We start from the raw sequence: 19,753 nt of genomic DNA on the forward strand, positions 1-19,753 counted from the left end.
TTCTTGCCGCACTGTGGGAATGAACCGGAAGTGGAAAGCAGCCGTATGGAGCCCCACACGACAGGTTGCACAAGCTACCGAAGGAGAAGGTGGATCAAGTCAACTTGCAGAACTCAAAGCCGTTCAACTGACCCTGGACATTGCTGAGAGAGAGAAGTGGCCAAAGCTCTACCTCTACACTGATTCATGGATGGTAGCCAATGCTCTGCGGGGATGGCTGGAGAGGTGGAAAGAGGCCAACTGGCCGCGTAGGGGAAAGCCAATCTGGTCTGCTAATGACTGGAAAGATATTGCTACCAGGGTAGATAAGCTGCCTGTGAAAGTCCACCATGTAGTTGCCCACGTTCCCAAGAGTCAGGCTAATGAGGAACACTGAAACAACGAGCAGGTAGATCAGGCAGTAAAAATAGAGGTGTCAAAGATAGACTTAGATTGGCAACACAAGGGGGAGTTGTTCCTAGCTCGATGGGCCCATGATGCCTCAGGCAATCAGGGCAGGGATGCCACCTATAAGTGGCTACAAGACTGTCGCAGACAGCTTTTCATTAAAAATCCATCTTTAGAATTTTTTCTTTCTGAGAAGCTGAGAGGCCTCAGAAACAAAATGTAAACAATGGTTATCTGCTGCTGTGGAACGCAACAGGTGGATCCGTGATTGGTCTCGTGTGGATGTTTGGAATAAGTGACCAGTCACGGCAGTCTCTGTCCGAGCCACAGACCTTTGTTTTCATTCTTTTCCTTTCTATTCTTAGCTTAGCTAGCCTTCTGAGATGAAACTTTTCCTTCTATTCTTTTTAGTATAGTTTTAATGTAATATCTATCATAAAATAATAAATCAAGCCTTCTGAACATGGAGTCAACATTCTCGTCTCTTCCCTCACCTGAAAACCCCTGTGACCACGGTCACAGATGGTGACCCTGAGTGACTGAGGGAGATTCATCACTTGGTGAGAGCCCAGAGGAGCTGCTACACTGGGTAAACCCCAAGTGTGTGGCATTGATGGTCACCTCACAAGTGACCACAGAAGTGGATTCTAGCCAGGAGCTGAAGAACTGAAGATCCTGATTTGGACAGGGTTCACAGCAAGGCTGACCACAAAGGGAACCTTCTGAAAAGCCTCCAGAAAAGATGTCCGGAAAGCCTAGCAGCACCATGCAGCTGGCCAGAGAGTGCTGGACACTGTCACAAGGTTCTGTTAGCTTTTCCCCTCCTGAAAATGCTGCCCTTCGCAGATTGTGGCTGCAAATGTGGGGGAGGGTCCCCACAGAGGCAGAGGTTCATTTCTCCCCTTCAGAGGAGAAACTTATTGCCCTCTGACAAAAATAGGGTGAAGAGGACAGAATTCCTATGGTAGAGAGACATTTCTATGAGTTTTTTTGATGGGCAAAGCTCTATGGGTTTTTTATGAATGTGCTCTATGCCCTTGATATGTTCATATGGGAATGCATGGAATCCATTTTTGAAGCCGCCTTGGACCGTGGACTGGGGTAGCCCAGGATTTATCCCGGGTTCAGGACGCTCTTCCTGGTCTTGAAACGGAGAGCAGCGTCCTTTCAGTGGATTGCTGATTGCAGGGGGCAAGCCCCATTCCCCCCAGTTCTCACGGGAGAAGACCCTTTGGAGGGGGACGATCTGCTGCTTCCCAGCCCCGCTGACTCGCAGCGGGGGGTGAGATTTTGCCTGCAGCCAAAGTTGGTTTTTTTCCTGCGTCTTTGGAGCATGCTCGGACGGAGCCATTTTTCCCCCCTCGTTACCCTCGGGGGGGTCTGAGTGGGCTGTGCCCCCCGCCCGGCCCCACAGGCACCGCCCCGCCCAGCCCATAGACCCTGCCCTGCTCAGCACCGCGGGTGGCACCGGTCCTCGGGGCCCCGCCTGCCGAGCCCGCAGGGCCACCCCAGCCCGCCCCGCGGGTGCGTGCGGCCCCTCCAGCCGGTGTCCCTCCAGCAGAGCCTGTGGGGTCTCCGGCTGCAGCGGCCCTGCCTGCGCCTGCGCGGCCGATCTCAGCAGCACCGCTTCCCGCGGCTGCGCCTGTGCTGCAAGGCAACGCACTCAGCGACGACAGCGACCGGCAAGCGGTGCCGCCCCCCCCGGCTGTTCCGCCACCTCCCGTGCGGACTCCGCCGGATTTTGCGATTGCGCTTCTGCGGCCGATCCCAGAGCCAGGGGCAGAAGCTGCTGCCGACCCCGTGCTGTCCCCGCCATCCCCTCCCGCAGGGACAGAGCTCGCGCCTGTGCTGCCACTCCCGGAGCTGAGCGACACAACAGCAGCATTGTCCCGTGCACCCCTGCTGCCCCCACCGGCCGCCCTGGCGGTTCTGCCGCCTTTGGGGACTTTGTCCTCTGTGTCTGCGTCAGAGGCTGTCCTGGAACCGGTGGCATGTCCAAGCTCGGACCGTCCTGAGCCGTTTGCCCCTGCGAGAGCGGCTGCGGCGGCCGGCCTCTCCTGTGGAGGAGGCGTAGCTCGGTAGCTGAGTGCAGGCGCAGCCCGACTGCCTGCTTTCAAACTCAGCGTTTTTGGCAGGTTGGTGGGTGTTCGGTCGGTGGTTCCCCCCTTGCGGGTTCCAGGGGTGCCTGCCGTCCCCCGTGCATCCCAGTGGCCAGGGGGAGGTGGCTCCCGAAAGTTCTGCCTCTGGTCCCCAGACTGGGAGGCAGATGGAAGGAACACCTTTTGCATTTGCATTGCAGAGGCAGAGGGAACAGCGGAAAGCGACCGTCGCTCGCTTGCTGTGGGGACAAAACATCCCCAGATCCGAGATGATGATTCTCGGGACAGCTTCTCTTCCCCCACTGCTGGTATGGGCCAGTGGTTCGGGGAGGAGGAAGCGTTTGGTCACTCATTCTGCCATTGCATTGGCAGCAGGGTGCAGGTTTGTGAGAACACAGACCCCACCTGGCGGGCTGGGCCTGGGCTGCTTGGCTCAGTTCCCCGGGCCAGGGCCACCGCCCAGCCGGCTCTTGGGCTTGGGGCCTTTGCTTGCCCCATCAGGTCCTGGGCCACCGTTTTGTGGGCCAGGTCTGGGGTTCCTGATCCTTCCAAGAGGGCCAGGGCTCCCCAGGGCCTCTCAGGCTCTCTGCTGCTGCTGCTCTTTCCGAAGGAAAAAAAAAATAAATAAAAAGAATTGAAAGAGCTAGTAGCAGCTCAAAAGCACTGAAGAGTCAAAAATTAGCTTCAGCCCAAGTGGTTCAATAAAGTGGCCAAGACATTCCTGAAATTTTCTCAAAATTGTTTGATGACTGTCAATGGATTTCTGATAACTATTGATGGATTCTCTCTAGCAATTTGTTGTTTCAGGATTCTGCAACCTGTTTCAGGACCAAAAGGGACTTTCAGAGATGTCAAAGAGGAACGTCTTCAGTCAATGGAGTTTTTCTGAAACTCAGCTGTTCAGACTTGAACTTTCTTTGCATTGTTTTTGCATTTTCTTATATTGTAAGATTGTTTTAGTGATATGATCGAATTTTATGTTCTACAGGTGAAGAATTTCCTTGATCATTCCACATCAGCACTTGATTGAGGCTTTGATTGGCAACAGATAACCTGTCAAGTGTTTGTTCTTTCTTCTGCATGAGTCGAGCAGAAAGAATTACAAACACTTTTTTTTTAATTTAACTAAAATAAAAAAAAGGTGACATGTCGCTGACATCTATTTATGAAAAATCCTTTCCTTAGGATTTTTTCTCCTGAAAAGCTGAGAGGCCTCAGGAACAAAATGTAAACAATGGTTATCTGCTGCTGTGGAGTTTTGAAGAGCTGCAAGTGGCCAATCTGCCTGCAACAAGCACCATTCCACGGGCTCTTGTCACCTTTCCCGACACGTCTGCTGCAGTTTATGGAGGGTAAAGCCCTGGAGGCTCCTTATGGGCGGTTATGGACGATTGCAGGCAGCGCCTCCATGCCCTGGATCAGCGGTGCCCACTCCTGGGAACCCCCACGTGTTCCAGTTTCTGTGAAGCTGCCTGTGAAAAACACGTTCACTCTCCTGTGAAAATGTACAAAGTTTAATAAGGGACAATGGGAGACCAGGACCATGGAGCAAAGGTTATTACGGCCGGGTGCCTCTTGGCACTCAGCCAGGAGCACCCTGTTACCTTCGGGGATCCCCTGAAATACCTTTCCCCTTACATCAGCCTGGTGCATATTCATAGACCCTCATGCATATCCATAAACTACTTTACATATTCCAGGAATGATTTTACATGGCCCCTCCCTGGGTCTGCCTTTTCAGAGCATGTGTGTTTCTTGGCTCTGGTTTTGGCTCCTTCTCTTTATCACCTCCAGTTTTTGGGCCTTGGTGCACTCTGCCTTCAGACGGGGAGTGCTGATAGTTGGCAGATCTGTACAGGTGTCCTCATCCTGTGTGCATTGGATGTTATCCCACCCAAGCAGGCACTTTAGCACAAGCAGCCTTTTAACAAGCTTAATTAATGACAGAAATAAAAACTATAGAACAAAGTTACTTTCAGAAACAGTCCCAGCCCATATTTGAGCCCAGTCCGTGTGGTCCCAGTCCATAGGATCACAGTCCATACAGTCCCAGTCCATACAGTCCCAGTCCATATTTGATTCCAGTCTGTGTGGTCCTGATCCATATGGTCCCAGTCCCTGGGATCCCAGTCCAAGTGATCCCAGTGTGTGTGGTCCCAGTCCATAGGATTCCAGTCCATTCAGTCCCAGTCCATATTTGATCCCACTCCAGGCTATTCCAGTCTGGAGGGTTCTGATCCACAGGATCCCCATCGACGTGATCCCAGTCCAGGTGATCCCAGCCCATATTTGATCCCAGTCCAGGTGATCCCAGTCTGTGTGGTCCTGATCCATATGGTCCCACTTTGTGGAGTCCCAACCCATAGGATCCCAGTCCATATTTGATCCCAGCCCATATTTGATCCCAGTCTGTGGGGTCCTGCACACACTCCCAGGGTCTGGAATTCCAGTTCCCAGCCAGGAAAAAATGTTCCTGTCCTTGAACTTCCTTCCTATCATCTTAAAAAAATTAGAATGACATTATAAATAAATAAATAATAATTAGAATAAATAATTAGAATGAAAATGAAATATAGTAATTTCAACTCTTACTTACAATACTCCAATAATGATTCAAGCCAAAAAACAAGAACTATAACATTACCAATAAATATAAATAAATTATATACCAACCTTTGAAAGTTTTAACTCGATGGCTAATATACTTGAGATAAAAAATATCTAAAAAACTAACATACAATCTAACACACCTTAGTAAAAATTCATATTACAAATATACTAAACACAAAACCAAACACCACTATAATTTCTCAGACATTTTAACCAAACAATTAAACATTAATAATATCCTTAGGTACTCCTAAAAAATTAAAACTATTTTTAAAAATTTAATTTTGTGTGGGTGGTTTTATGTTGATATTGGTTTTTGGATTGTTTGCGTTAGATGATTTAAAAAAGGAATTGAATCAGCTGAGAAGGTGGCACTCTGCAAACAGAACTGACTGAAAATGGACGGGACAGAATCAGTAACTCAGAAAGTTTTATTTGCTATCAAATACATCCCACACACCCAGGCCCACACAATCCCCATCCCACTGCTCCAAATTGAGATCCCACTTCTCCCAGTCTTCTCCCAACTCAATTTCACTCTGGCAGCTGTGGAACGGAGTGAGTTTGGCCTGAGACCGAGTTTTTGTGAGGAGGGAACAAGCAATCTGAGGTGGAATTGAGCCTTTTTGGATTAAAATTCAGGTATTTTCAGTGGGATTTGAATGGTTTTGAGGTGACAGATCGATCACTCCTGACCCATTGGTGTTGGGTCAAGTGAGAGCTGCTGGAGAAGCTCTTCCCACACTGGGGACACTCGTAGGGCCTCTCCCCAGTGTGGATCTTTTGGTGGCAGATCAGGTGGGAATGGCGGCAGAAGCTCTTCCCACACTCCCCACACTCATGGGGCCGTTCCCCATCATGGATCCTCTGGTGCCCATCAGGGCACAGCTCCGCCTGAAGCTCTTCCCACACTCAGAACACTCATAGGGCTTCTGACCATGTGGATCCTCTGGTGGCTGATCAGGCTGGAGCTCTGCCTGAAGCTCTTCCCACACTCCCCACACTCGCAGGGCCGTTCCCCAGTGTGGATCCTCTGGTGCCTGATCAGGTGGCAGTTCCACCTGAAGCTCTTCCCACACTCCCCACACTCGCAGGGCCGTTCCCCAGTGTGGATCCTCTGGTGCCTGATCAGCTCGGAGTTCCACCTGAAGCTCTTCCCACACTCCATGCATGTGTGGGGCTTCTCCCCATCATGGAGCTGCTCATGGAGCACCAGCTCCGAGCTCTGGCTCCATCTCCGGCCGCCTTCCCGGCCCAGGCTGGCTCTTTCCCCCTCACATCCCCGCCATCTGCATTTGCAGCCCCTCCTCGTGCGGCATCTCCGGGCCTTTTCCTCCCCGTTGGCTTCCTGCGCCGTGGAGCCGCTCAAAACGGCCTCTGCCACCAGGTTCTGCCACGGGCATTTGTCCTCCCTGCTCTCCATGCTCAGCTCCTGCTCTGGGTGAGGAAGGACAAGGACAGCATGGGATTTGCCTCCGTGCCACAGGCAAGGGCAACGAGATCCCCCCAGGGCTGTGCTGCAGCCGGGGGCCGTGCTGGGCTGGGAGATGGAGCAGCACAGAGGGGAAAGGGGCACTGACTTCCTCCTTACCTGCCTCAGTGTCCCGGAGCATCTTCCTCTTCCTCGCAGCCTCCCAGGGGTTGGAAATGGGAAATCCTGGTTTGGGGAAAACAAGGGATGAGCACGGTGAAACTGAAGACCTAAGAAGAATTAAAAAAAAAAATAGGAAATAAAGAAGAAACAAGAAGCATAAGAAGGGTTTAGGCCAGAGAAGTGATCTTTCCAAAGCTGGGCAAGGAAAGCTTCTTGATTCTGCAGGATCTTAGACTTGCGGATGATAAATGCATTTTTGTTTGGTTCAATTCTGACTTTGGCTTTCAGCATGTGATGATTTTTAACCAAAAATATGCCAGAAACTGAGCTGCACTTTTGCTATCCAGCACAGGCTCCCCCCAAATCCTCTCTACAGCATCACTCTGAGCTCTCAGTAGTGCTGTTTTAGGCATAGAAACATTTGGTGTGTGCAGGTGCTGACAAAAACAGTGGGGAAGTCACAGGCTAGGCTCCAACAACTTGAAAGCTCTGTTTTACAGTGATCACAGTGACCTTCCATGGGTGAGAGAGAGGAGGTTTGAACCTCTTCAAAACTTCCACTCCACCTGCAGTTTCCCAAAGAGGAAGATCTCCCTGGGAGACTCGCACAGGGTGAAACACTCTCACTGCAGCTGAGGGCAGAGGTTGTGTTTAAACAGGAGGGTGAGGAGCAGGCTCACTCCCTCTGTGGCTGGTCCTGGCTGAGAATCCCCCTTGCTGCTCTTTCTGTGGAGAGCAGCTCAGTTAATCCGTGCCAGCTTCTTCTCCTCCTGCCCACTGTTGTCTGGGGACTGCCAACCCCCCGTCCCTGCTTGACACGTTTGGAGTGAGGCTGGGTGTGGACGTGTTCATGGAATCACAGAATCCCCAAATGGTTCAGGTTGGAAAGGATCTTAAAGCTCATCCAGTCCCACCCCCTGCCACAGGACACCTTCCAGCATCCCAGATTGCTCCAAGCCCATCCAGCCTGGCATGGAACATTTCCAGGGATGGGGCAGCCACAACATCCACACCCACAAATATTAATGAATGCTGGACTTGAGCCAGCACCTAAATCCATTCCTCCTTTGTTAATCTGATCCTAAGATGCATTATGATCCAGGGGAATCAAGGAGTTCTCAATGCCTACCCTTGTATCTCTGTTCTTGGAGTCATGTCACTGAGAATTTCAGTGTTTGCTTAAGAACTTTTCTCAGATAAGGTGTGAAGCCTGAGATCACTTTCAAGACTCAAAATTTTGCTATCAAGAAAATTAGCTTTTAAAAAATGCCGTGGTTTGAGCCAGTGTCACAGTTTCAGGGAGTTTCAGGTGAGGAGTCCACAGCCCCATCAGTGCCAAGCCTTCCCTTCTAAGAACATCTTCCCCCCCTTTTCCTCCTTTCCCACCTTAAAGAAGAAGCTGAGGAAGCTGGAGCCAGTGCTGCTGTTGCCATCACTGCTTCTGGAATTTCCTTGGCAAGTGTGGCTTTTCTGCCATTTCTGTCCCTGCTGACTTCATCCTTTCAGCCCCTCTCCTACTTCTGGAGGTCTTGGTGGGCTCCATCCTCCAAAACCTCAACTGGCCTTTTAGGAAATCTAACGTTTCTTCCTGTGAGTCCTCCGTTGAAAGCCTGTGGCCATTGCACCTTTCAGTGAGGCCAAAAACCTCAATTTATATCACTTCAACTTACTTCTGACTCCCACAATTAGTTAATCTTGCATTGATGACTGCCCATTCTGAATCATGGGTCTGGTGCTGGGACACTCAGTGCATTCAGACCAAGGGGGCTCCTGACTTTCCTTAGTCTTTGGGTTTGGACTCTGTCCTGGTGCCGTTTTCATCAGATTTGGACCAGAGGGTGCTGGACACTGGAACAGACTCTCCAGGGAATGGTCACAGCCCCTGTGAATTTTAGGAATGTTTGGACAAGGCTCTCAGACCTGTGGTGGGATGTCCTGCGCAGGGCCATGAGTCAGACTCATGATCCCTGTGAGTCCCTTCCAGCTCAGGATATTCTTGGATTTGTTGGAGTCAGTCATGGATATGGACAAGACACCTCAGGGTGGATCCCTTTCTCTGCTCTCTGCTATTCTGCTCTTTCCTGGCAATCTCCAAGAAAATTGCTCTGCACTAATCTTTTTTTATCAATTGCAGCAGCTTGCTGGGCTTTCTTCTAAATCTTCCAGATGTCTTTGATCAGCCATGCAAAACACTTTTCATTTTCTCCTGAACTTTGCTTTTCTCTTGAATAAAAAGTGCAGCCAGGCTTGCTTAAGAGGTTTTCTTGAGACAGTACCACTTTCCTTTCTATCTTATGGACCGTGTTTTGCCTTTTAATTTCACCAACGTGACACCTTGGTTGGACAGGGCCGGGTGATTTCCTCATTTGGATCCAGTGGGGCTGGGATTTCCAGCCCTAAACTCCTTGGACTCTGGCACCAAAAATCGATCATAACATCACACAGCAGCTTCTCCCTTTTAAACTTTCTCTGAAATAACCAAAACAGCTCTTAAAATTCCTTTCGCTTACAGCTTACGCTGTGGCATGAGTGTCTCATATCTCGCGACCCCTCCTCGAGACCCCTCTTAGGACCCATCCGCACCCCCCAGGTCCCCCCACAGTGCCCCAGGACCCCTCCCCAGACCCCCCCAAACCCCCAGACCCCTCCCCAAAGCCCCCCCAGACCCCCCGGACCCTCCCCCGCCCCCCCCCCCCGATCCCCTCTCAGGCCCCTCCCGCTCCTGTCCCGAGCCCGGGGGGTCCCCGCGGCGGTGGGGAAGGGGGCGCCGCTTCCGGCTCGCCTCTGATTGGATGGGACGGTGGGGGGAGGCGGGCCTTGCTGAGGGGAGCCGCGCCGTGATTGGTTAGTTCAGGGATGTGCAGCGCGCTGATTGGTTGGTTCGGGGCGGGGCGTGCCGCGCTGCTATTGCTGGGAGCCCGCACACGCGGTGGAGGCGCGAGATTCTGAGGGAGAGCGGAGCTGAGGTGGGGCCGGGGGCAAACTGGGGGGGTTTGGGGCGGGTCTGAGGGGAAATTGGGGATTTTTAGGGGCATCGACGGGAAACACGAGGGTGTGCGGTGGGTTTGGGGGGAATGAGGGGGTCTGAGGGGGCTTTGGTGGGTCTGAGGGGGCTTTAGGGAGCTTTGGGGGGAGCTTGAGAGCGTCTGGAGCGTTCTCAGGTGGGTTTAGGGGGAACTGAGGGGAATTGGGAGAGTCTGAGGGGATTTTGGGGGATTGCGGGAGGATCTGGGCCGTTCTGAGGTGGGTCTGGGGAATTTCGAGGAGTCTGAGGCGATTTCATGAGGTTTGGGGGGATTGAGGCGTCTGAGGGGGATTTGGGGCAGTTTGATGGATTTGGGGGCGTCTCAGGTGGGTCTGGGGTGAATTTTGGGGAGAAATGGGGTGGGTTGAGGGTCCTGGGGAATGTTTGGGGGTCCTGGGGAATGTTTGGGGGTCCAGAGAGGATCTGGGCCAACACTGGGGGAGCTCTGCGGGGTTGGGCGTTCCTGGAGGGGTCCTGGGGGAGATTTGGGGATCCCGGGGGGTCCCAGGCCCACCCTGAACCGGGCTCTGGGGGTTTCGGGGGGAGGGGGCACTGCAGGGGTTCCCCCCCCCCGTTTTTGGGGGGTCTCCCATGGTGCCCCCTCCCCAAAAAGCTCCCAGGGCCCCCTGAAGTGGCTCCTGTTCCACCGGCCGGTGCCCCCTGATCCAGGACGGCCCCACTGAGTCTGGGGGGGTTTGTGGGGATTTTGGGGTTCTGAGAGGGTTTTTGGGGATTTGGGGGTGGCTTTTTTGGGCTTTGGGGGATTTTGTTTGGAGTTTGGGGGGAAGTATTGGGGTTTTTGGGAAGAATTATTGGGTTTTGTGATGGTTATGTGATTTTGGGAGGTTTTGTTGATTTGGGGGATTTTGGATTTTTGGTGTTTTGTTGGGGTTGTTGGGGCTTTTGGGGGGAGATTTATTGAAAATTTAGTGAGGTTTTTAAAATTTTGGTGAGTTCCACAGGGATGTTTGGAGATTCCCTGGGGTTTTTGAGGGTTTTCTTGTAATTTTTGGGGATTTGTGCGGTTTTAGTGGAATTTTAGGGGGGCTTTGGGGCATTCCCTGGGTGTGGGGAAGGGCTGAGAGGCACCAAAATCTCCTTAAAAGCCACAAAAGTCACAATAAAACCCCCAAAATCCCAATTAAATCTCTCAAAATCCCATTAAAACACTCTAGAATCCCAATAAAAGCCCACAAAATCCTTTGGAATCCCCAAAACCCCAAAAATCCCGATTAAACTCCACCAATCCCCCAAAGATGTCCCCAAAACCAGAAAAAGTCCCACAAAATCTCCCCCAAGATCCAAAGAAATCCTGGCAACACCCAAACCCCCCCAAATCCCACCAAAAATCCCAAAAACCCCAAATCCCCAATGAATCCCTCTGAATGCCACCACAATTCCAATAAAATGCCCCAAAATCTCCTAAAAATCCCAATAAAACCCCAGGAATTTCTGAGAATCCCAAAAAATCCCAACAAAATCCCAGTGAAACCCGCAAAATTCAAAAAGAGCCACAAGAAATTTCAATAAACCCCCAAACACCCCCAGAAAAACTCCCCCTCAAAATGCCAAGAAAATCCCCCAAAATCCAAACCCCCAAAATCCACAAAACCAGCCACTCCCAGTCAATCCCAGTGTGATTCCAGTCGCTCTCAATGAGATCCCAGTGTAACCCAGCATGGACTCAGCTGCTCTCACTGGGATCCCAGTGTGATCCCAGTTGCTCCCAGCATAATTCCAGCTGTTCCCAGTTCCTCCCATGATGATCCCAGTTGGCCCAAGAATAGTCCCAGTCCCTCCCAGCAGGGTCCCAGTCGTGCCCAGTTGCCTCCAGGGTAGATTCAGTTTCCCCCAGCATCGTCCCAGTTGCTCCCAGCACGATCCCAGCTGTTCCCAGTGTGGTTCCAGTGCCCCCAGTATGGTTACAGACACTCCCAGTATGTTTCAGTTACCTCAGAATGATCCCAGTCTTTCCCAGTTCCTCCCAGTTTCCTCTAGCATCATCCCAGTTTCCATCTGTTGCTCAAAGGGTGGCCCCAGTTGCTCCCAGTATGATCCCAGTTGCCCCAGTTGTAGTCTCAGTCCTCTCAGCATGGTTCCAGAACCTTCCAGCCGATCCCAGTTGCTCCCAGTGGGTCACATTTTCCTCCCAACATGGGCCCAGTAGCTCCCAGTAAGCCCCAGTCGGGTTCCATTCACACCCAGTATAATCCCAGTATGAGTGTAGCCACTCCCAGTATGATCCCAGTCCCTTGCAGTCTAATCCCAGTTGCTCCCAGTCACTCCCAGTCTGATGCCAGTGCCCCCAGTGGGATCCCAGTTGCTCCCAGCATGGGCCCAGCTGTTCCCAGTGTGCTTCCATCACTCCCCTATGGTTACAGACACTCCCAGGATGGTCCCAGTTGGACCCAGTTGCCCCTGCTCTAGTCCCAGTCCCTCCCCAGATGATCCCAGTGCCTCCCAGCATGGTCCCACTCGCTCCCAGTTGCCCCCAGTGTGGTCCCAGTTCTCCCCAGCATGGTCCCAGTTGTTCCCAGTGTGGTTCCAGTTCCCCCAGTATGGTTCCAGACACTCCCAGTATATCCCAGTTGGCCCCAGCATGTCTGCAGTCATTCCCAGGCACTGCCAGTGGCCCCAGTAAGGTGTCAGTTCTCCCAGTATGATCCCCCAGTCATGCCCAGTAGATCCCAGTTGCCCCCAGCATGCATCCAGTCCTTCCCAGTTCCTCCAGTTTGCTTGCAGCATCATCCCAGTTTCCCTCAGTTGCTCCCAGTAGCCCAAAGTGTGATCCCAGTCGCTCCCTTTCAACCCCAATATGATCCCAGTAAGCTCCAGTTTGATCCCAGTCACATGCCAGCCCTCCCAGTATGCTCCCAGTATAATCCCAGTTGCTTCCAAACTCTCCCAGTATGGTCCCAGCTGCCTCCAGCGTGGCTCCAGTTGCTTCCTAGATCAGCCCAGTCAGTCCCAGTATGATGCCATTTGCTGCCAGCGTGCTCCCAGTTGCTCCCAGTCAGGCCCAGTCTGGGGGATGATGTGCAGGGTGTGCTCCCAGTCCCTCTCAGATCCTCCCAGTATTAGTCCAGTCCCTCCCAGTATGATCCAAATAGGAGCCCAGTGTGCTCCCAGTCCCTGCCAGTATGAACCAGTTGTGCTCCACATGGTTCCAGTTGCTCTCTTTCATCCTCACTTTTGTTCCAGTCACCCCCAGTAACTCCCAGTGTAGCCCAGTTCCCTCCAGCATCTTTCCAGTTCCTTCCAGTATGATCCCATTTGCTCCCAAGCACTCCCAGTCAGCCTCAGTGTAGTGGCACTCACTGCCAGAATGATCCCAGTCAGCTCCAGCATGATCCCAGTTCATCCCAGTATAAGCCCAGCAGTTTCCAATCACCCCCAACATGCAGCCAGTCACTCCCAGTTGCTCCTGGCATGATCCCAGTTGTTCACAGCTGTTCCCAGTCATCCTCAGCATAATCCCAGTCACTCCCAGTATATCCCATTTGCCCATAACATGGTGTTAACTGCCCCCCGCAGGCTCCTACTCGCTCCCAGTATGATCTCAGTATGATCCCAGCATGATCCCAGTATCCATCAGTGCAATCACAGTCTGCCCCGGTATGGCAGTATAATCCCAGCATGATATCAGTACAAACCCAGTACAGTCCCAGTCACTCCCAGTATGATCCCAGTATAATCTTAGTATGATGTCAGTACAAAGCCAGTACAGCCCCAGTCACTCCCAGTATGATGTCAGTACAAAGCCAGTACAGCCCCAGTCGCTCCCAGTACGATCCCAGTTTGATGTCAGTAGAAAGCCAGTACAGCCCCAGTCACTCCCAGTACGATCCCAGTGCAGCCCAGTCCCTGGCAGTGCTGCCACTGCTGGGATCCCCCAGGCCTGTGTGCGTTCCCCCCTGGCGGATGTGCCGAGAGGAGCCCCAAGGGCTGGCAGTGGCCAGGCAGGGTCCCCAGCAAGGCCCAGTTTGGATGTGCAGCCCCCAGTTTGCCCAGTTTGCCTCTCCTTTGGCCCGGGCCGGGTTCCCCCCGCCCGCAGCGGCTGGGAGCAGCCGAGAGCCCCGCGCTGCCCATGCCGACCTGTCCCGGCTCCATCGCCGCTGCTGCCGCGGGCTGCGAGGGCTGCGGGAACGGGGCACCGAGGGTGTGGCTGCTGCTGGGGGAGGAGGAGGAGGGAGGGAAGGGCAGGGATGGAGGGGGAGGAGGAGGCGGGTAAGGGGGGAGGAGGAGAAGAAGGAATGGAAGGGGCGGGATGAAAGAGGAGCAGGAGGTGGGGATAAGACAGAGGAGGAGGAGGAGGACGGGGGATGGAAGAGGAGGAGCGGGAGGAGAAAGAGCAGTGAAAGAGGCGGGGTTAGGGGGGAGGAGGAGAGGGCGGTGGAGATAAGACAGAGGAGGAGCGGGAGTAAGAGGAGGGACAAAGGCGGATCAAGGCTGAGCTGCGGGAGCCACGCGGTCTCGATCCCAGCCTGAATTCGCAGCCCCCACCTGTGGGATCATCGCCCCCCCCCCATGGCACAGGTGAGCGTGCAGGGGGAGCCCGGCCCGGATATCCCGGGGGGTCCCTGGGTTGGGTTTTTGGGGGGATGTTTGGAGAATGAAGAAGTCCAAGGCTGAGCGGAAAAGGCCCCTCGGGGGGACATCGGGGGGTGGCGGTGGCGGCTGCCGGCAGAGGCAGCCTGGAGGAGCAGAGCCCTGTGTCCCCCAGGAGACCAAAGTGGGGAGGCCAGAGAGGGGGAGCGCCGCCATTGGCGGGAGCCTCAAGAGCCTGGAGAGGGGCAGGGGGGACTCCTTGGAGCCGCTGCAGCGCAGAGCAGAGAATGAGGGGAGAAGGGAGCCCGGGAGCCCAAACAGCCCCGGCATCCCGAAATGGGGAGAGCCAAGAGAGGGGAGCTTTTGGCATTGCTGGCACTGCCAGCAGCCTGGGCAGGGGGGGCACCCAGGAGAAGGGGGACCCCCAATCCAAGCATGACCCCAGCAGCTGGGACAGGGGGGAACCCCTGAACACCAGAGGGGAGGGACCAGGGACGGGGACCCCCTGGGAGGCTTTTCCAGGGCTGAATCTTGGTGTTTGGGAGGGTTTTCTGGAGCCCACATGGCCGGACTAGAGATGTACCTCGGCAGAGAGACCTTCAAACTCAACGTGTGTTGGCATAGATGGAACAGGAAAGCCTTATAAATATTATTGTCTGGCTTTTCATTCCAATCTTGCTTATAGTTACTATATTCTCAAAAGCTTTTGAGAATATAGAAACTATAAGCAAGATTGGAATGAAAGCAAGCTTTTAGATACCTTAGTTACTGAACAAAAGGAAAACAATGTTGTGGCCCGACTGAAGGTAATCCTCTTCTGATGAAACACTTCCCTCTGCTTGCTGACAGGTCCAAGGGTCACAGCAGACCCTACTAGCTCAGCAGAAGGGGTCCAAAGAGGAGTTTTTAGGGTTTAAAATGTAACACAGTATGGTGATGTAATGATTCTTACAGGCTGTATGTAAATGCTAAAGGATTTGTATCTTGTACTGGACTGGTTAGTGAGAAATAGAATATTTAACACAGAAGAAGATTCATTGTATTGTAACAGGAACCTTACTCTCTTACACTCTTCCCCTCTTACTCTCTCACCCTCTCATCCTCTCTCCCCCTCTCTTCTCTCAGGCCTGCTCCAAGCTGTGCCTGGCAGCTCCAAGCAGGGCCCTGCACCCAGGCCCTTTGCAATAAACCGCAAGTTCCATGACCTGGCTGCAGAGATCTCTCGTCTCCGTCCATCCCGACCGTGCTACACCCAACGCTCCTACAAACGCGCTCATCCCTTGTTTTCCCCAAACCAGGATTTCCCATTGCCAACCTTGAGAGGCTGCGAGGAAGAGGAAGATGCTCCGGGACACTGAGGCGGGTGAGGAGGAAATCAGTGCCCCTTTCCCCTCTGTGCTGCTCCATCTCCCAGCCCAGCACGGCCCCCGGCTGCAGCACAGCCCTGGGGGGATCTCGTTGCCCTTGCCTGTGGCACGGAGGCAAATCCCATGCTGTCCTTGTCCTTCCTCACCCAGAGCAGGAGCTGAGCATGGAGAGCAGGGAGGACAAATGCCCGCGGCAGAACCTGGTGGCAGAGGCCGTTTTGAGCGGCTCCACGGCGCAGGAAGCCAACGGGGAGGAAAAGGCCCGGAGGTGCCGCACGAGGAGGGGCTGCAAACGCAGATGGCGGGGATGTGAGGGGGAAAGAGCCAGCCTGGGCCGGGAAGGCGGCCGGAGATGGAGCCAGAGCTCGGAGCTGGTGCTCCATGAGCAGCTCCATGATGGGGAGAAGCCCCACACATGCGTGGAGTGTGGGAAGAGCTTCAGGTGGAACTGCCACCTGATCAGGCACCAGAGGATCCACACTGGGGAGAGGCCCTACGAGTGTGGGCAGTGTGGGGAGAGCTTCAGCCGGAGCTCCCACCTGATCCAGCACCAGAGGACCCACACAGGGGAGAGGCCCTATGAGTGTTCCAAGTGTGGGAAGAGGTTTCTGACCAGCTCCCATCTTCTCCTGCACTATCAGAGTCACACAGAGGAGAGGCCCTTCCAATGCCCCGACTGTGGGAAGGGATTCAAGCGCAACTCTGACCTCGTCACCCACCGGCGCATCCACACAGGGGAGAGGCCCTACGAGTGTGATAAATGCAGGAAGAGGTTTCAGACCAGCTCACATCTCCTCCGGCACTATCGGATTCACACAGAGGAGAGGCCCTTCCGCTGCGCAGACTGCGGGAAGGGATTCAAGTACAACTCCACCCTCGTCACCCACCAGCGCATCCACAGTGGGGAGAGGCCCTACGAGTGTCCCCAGTGTGGGAAGAGCTTCTCCTGCAGCTCTAACTTGACCCGACACCAACGGAGGCACCGGTAAGGGAAGCCCTGCGAGTGCCCCGAGTGCGGGAAGAGCTTCGTGCGCTGCTGCAGCTCCATCCCCCACTGGAGGAGGCACTTTGGGCACAGCCCTGGTCACTCACATTCCCTGTGATCCATGCTGGGAACACACCTGGCTGCTTCTACTTTTAATTTCACGTTAATTTTTTTCTCTTCTCCATGTGTTTCCACTCCAGAAGCCAAGAGGGATGGATCTGTCCCCTCAAAACCACTCAAATCCCAGTGAAAACAGCTCAATCTTACCCCTAAATGGCACAAACCCACCTCAAAAGAACTCACTGCCGTACCAAACTCACTTGATTTCTCAGCCACCTAAGTAAGATGGGGCTGGGAGGAGATTGGGAGAAGTGGGATCTCAATTAGAGTGGTGGGATGGGGATTGTGTGCGGCTGGGTATGTGGGATGTATTTGACAGCAAATAAAACTCTCAGACTTACTGGTTTCTTTCTCGTTCATGTTCAGTCCATTGCAGTTCTGTTTGCAGGGTGCCGCCTCCCAGAGTGTCCCCTCGCAGTTGCCGCCCTTGGCCTGAGCCCGCCCCTTTCCCCTCACGGTTCCGCCCTTTCCCCGCCCCCTTTCCCCTCACGGTTCCCGCCCTTTCCCTGCCCCCTTTCCCCTCACGGTTCGGCCTTCAGGAATGGGGGAGGATGAGGAGGGAGGGAGGAAGAGGCCGAGCAACTGCAGGAAGCAGCTGGAGAAGGGGAGAGGGAATCCTGCAGTCGCTGCAGCCCCGGGAGCATCGCCCCCCATTTTGCAGGTGCCCGAGCAGGGGGAGCGCGGCTCAAATATCCCGGGGGGTGCCTGAGTTTGGGGTTTTTTGGGGGCGGGGATGTTTGCAGCTGGCAGGGCTCCAAAGCCGAGCCGCAGATGGCCCTCGGGGGGATCCTGGGAGGTGTTTTTGGGGGGTCCCAGGGCTGGCAGTGGCTGCTCCCAGTACGAGCCCAGTTGGTCCCCCCGTGTGCTTCCAGTTTCCTCAGCAGTCCCAGTATGATCCTGGTCACTTCCCCTCACTCCCTGCAGAATCCCAGTTGCTTCATATATGTGCCAAGTCATTTCCAGTATGATCCAAATATGAGCCCAGTGTGCTCCCAGTCCCTGCCTGTCTGAACCAGTTGTGCTCCACATGGTTCCAATTGTTTTCTTTCATCCTCACTTTTGTTCCAATCACTCCCAGTATTTCCCAGTGTAGCCCAGTTCCCTCCAGCATCTTTCCAGTTCCTTCCAGTATGATCCCATTTGCTCCCAAGCACTCCCAGACAGCCTCAGTGTAGTGGCACTCACTGCCAGAATGATCCCAGTCAGCTCCAGCATGATCCCAGTTCACCCCAGTATAAGCCCAGTTGTTTCCAATCACCCCCAGCAGGCTCCCAGTCACTCCCAGTTCCTCCCAGTTGCTCCTAGCATGATCCCAGTTACTCACAGCTGCTCCCAGTCACCCTCAGCATAATCCCAGTCACTCCCAGTATATCCCATTTGCCCATAACATGGTCGCAATTGCCCCCCCCCGCAGGCTCCTGCTCACTCCCAGTATGATCCCAGTCTCCATCAGTGTGATCACCATCTGCCATGGCATGGCAGTATGATCCCAGGATGATGATCACTACAAATTCAGTACAATCCCCATCACTCCCAGTATGATCCCAGATTTGGGGTTTTTTTCCCAGAATTTCAGGATTTTTCCCAAAATTCCAGGATTTCTCCCCAGATTTCTCTCTGACCATGTGTGGGCAATGGATGTGTAGAGAGTTCTCAAGGCCTGACAGAAGGCCCACACTGTATGCATCCATGTCCAAACTTTGAGACAAGAAATGCTGACTTAAAATTGCCATGGAATAGGACAGATATTGATGAGAGAGAAATGGATAAAAGTTTTAAAAAATGGCCTTGCAAGTAAGACTAGATACTTTGGAGAAATGGAACTATGAAAGATGCAGTGTAGTGGGACCCACGAGGGTAGTTTCAGATGATTGGCTGTAAGGCATCTACAGCATGGCGTGGCAAAAAGCTGATGGGCCAAGAGACGCCTAAAGTGTATTGTAATTAGGAAACAGTTGGCTTCTGATTGTGATGGCGTGAATTATAACATCTGTATTGTCTCAGCCTTCTCATGAGACTGAAAATGGAATAAAAGTTTTTAAAATGCCTCTCAGTTGCCCTATCTCTGGGTCAGGAAAAGAGCATTGTCCAGCACAAGAGATCCAGAGATCCATGATTGCCTGGAAACTATTGAGGCCACCTACTCCAGCCATTGGATTTGAAGGACACCCCCTCGATAATGCCGAGACCTGGCTCACCGATGGGAGCAGTTAATGTCATCAGTGGAAAAAGACATGCTTGGCATGCTGTCACCACTTGCAGAGAGGTAATAGAGTCTGGACCACTATCAACAAACACCTCTGCACAAAAGGCTGAAATAAGTGCTTTAGAACGGGCAAAATGAAGAGAAATCAACATTTATACCGACTTGAGGTATGCATTTGGGGTTGTGCATGCCCACTGAGTGATTTGGAAAGAAAGAGGACTGTTGAATTCATAAGGGGAAAGTATTAAACATGCAAAGAGACAATAAGACTGTTGGAAGCAGTTCAGCTGCCTGAGAAGGCAGCCATCATGCATATCAAGGCCCATTAGAAAGTGAGCTCTGAATTGGAAGAAGGGAATGAGCTGGTGGAAAGAGAGTTGAAAGAAGCAGCTAAAGGTGAGATACTGTCACGATCCACTCATACAGATGGAGGTTGTGATGGTTCTTTAGCTGATCTCAGAGTGCAAAAGCAACACAGAAGGGGATTGCAGTATCAATCAAACAAATGCACCTATTTTTGAATGACCACAGCAAATGTCTTAAAGGAATTAGGAAAAAGGAAAAGAATAGAGAAAGAGAGAGGGGGAGACAGAGTGGGTGTAGCTACCAAACGTAGAGATGAAGGCCTCGTGGTCCAGTCGCTGGAGTTCGCCCAGTCATATTGGGAAGATCTGAAAAGCCCTGGTTAACTCAGAGGCCTATCATAGCCCTTTGCATGAGGGGGGAGCAGGTAGCAGAGAATAAGTCTGTTGAAATTGCTGAGGGGGAACAGATACAATGAAGAATAAGGGTATTGAAGCCATCAAGGGGGG

The 19,753-nt window shown here is 53.0% G+C and overlaps 1 protein-coding gene and 1 pseudogene across 1 annotated transcript in view; one reads left to right on the plus strand and one right to left on the minus strand.

The window, feature by feature from the left end:
- The window catches only part of LOC136570728 (uncharacterized), a 2,607,743-nt pseudogene that overhangs the window by 1,847,406 nt on the left and 740,584 nt on the right, over positions 1–19,753 (minus strand).
- The window catches only part of LOC136570729 (uncharacterized), a 2,347,277-nt gene that overhangs the window by 1,735,161 nt on the left and 592,363 nt on the right, over positions 1–19,753 (plus strand). Inside the window, 1 exon segment of the mRNA XM_066571173.1 lies at positions 16,094–16,560. Coding sequence (XP_066427270.1) covers positions 16,094–16,560 — 467 coding nt within the window.

The sequence above is a fragment of the Molothrus aeneus genome, unplaced genomic scaffold (assembly GCF_037042795.1).
Source record: "Molothrus aeneus isolate 106 unplaced genomic scaffold, BPBGC_Maene_1.0 scaffold_36, whole genome shotgun sequence".
In the NCBI taxonomy this organism is placed as follows: Eukaryota; Metazoa; Chordata; class Aves; order Passeriformes; family Icteridae; genus Molothrus; species Molothrus aeneus.